The 884-nt window shown below is 41.2% G+C and overlaps 1 protein-coding gene across 1 annotated transcript in view; it reads left to right on the forward strand.

Annotated features, from left to right (window-relative positions):
- Window positions 1-884, forward strand: part of LOC119593497 (GTP cyclohydrolase 1-like) — a gene marked incomplete at both ends in the record, with an annotated part of 6,766 nt that extends 5,882 nt beyond the window's left edge. Inside the window, 1 exon segment of the mRNA XM_037942447.1 lies at window positions 464-884. Coding sequence (XP_037798375.1) covers window positions 464-587 — 124 coding nt within the window.

An 884-nucleotide genomic window follows, 5' to 3' on the forward strand; every position in this document is an offset into this window, starting at 1 on the left:
TTGGACACACACACACTAAAATCAATGCACTCTGTTAAGATACGTATGTAGAAGCTTCTAACTAAAACAGTAGTTAGTAAAGAATGCAAAGATACAGGGAAATTTATAAAAGGTAGAGACTTGATTACAAGACAGGAAGTGAAACCGTAGAACCTCTTGTCGAGTGACTTTCGTATTCAAGGCCATCCGTGAACCAAGGGCTGCCGGAAAGATTTTCTTATTCCAAGCCTTACCATTAGTATCATTACTCTTTCTGTCCTAAATTGGCTTGGGGATATTGAATTCGCATACTTCGTATACTCAGTATATGTGAATAAGCTTATTTGTTTATCCATTCTGATTTCGTCAGTTTTCTTTCATGTACTAGCAAACGGGTTTTAAATTCATTATAATCACATGACAGAACACGCAGTTTCTCTGCAGCGCATTATATGTATAAACTATATTTTTCTCGCCTCAACAGCCACATGTGTATGGTGATGAGAGGCGTCCAGAAAATCAACTCGAAGACGACCACCTCCACCATGCTCGGGGTCTTCAGGGACGACCCCAAGACCCGCGAAGAGTTCCTCACCCTCGTCAAGTAGGTTCCTGGAATAGCCTGGCATAGGCCTATCGACGCGGCCGTCAGGAAGCGCGTCAGAATCGGAGGCGAATATCAAGAGGTAGAAGAGGAGTAAACTTTTTTTTTTCTATTATTATTATTATTTAGGAATTGGGATAACGGAGTTTGTGGATTACAAAGGAGAGAGACAGAGAGAAATGACTCGGAATTGGGAGTAAAATCGGTGGATGATACGGGTGATAGGCGTCCAGGCTAGGGGAGGTGGATTCAACCAACTGTGGAATTAATATTGTCACGTTCATTTACATTTTTAAAAATT

This window comes from Penaeus monodon, chromosome 32 (assembly GCF_015228065.2).
Source record: "Penaeus monodon isolate SGIC_2016 chromosome 32, NSTDA_Pmon_1, whole genome shotgun sequence".
Taxonomy (NCBI): domain Eukaryota; kingdom Metazoa; phylum Arthropoda; class Malacostraca; order Decapoda; family Penaeidae; genus Penaeus; species Penaeus monodon.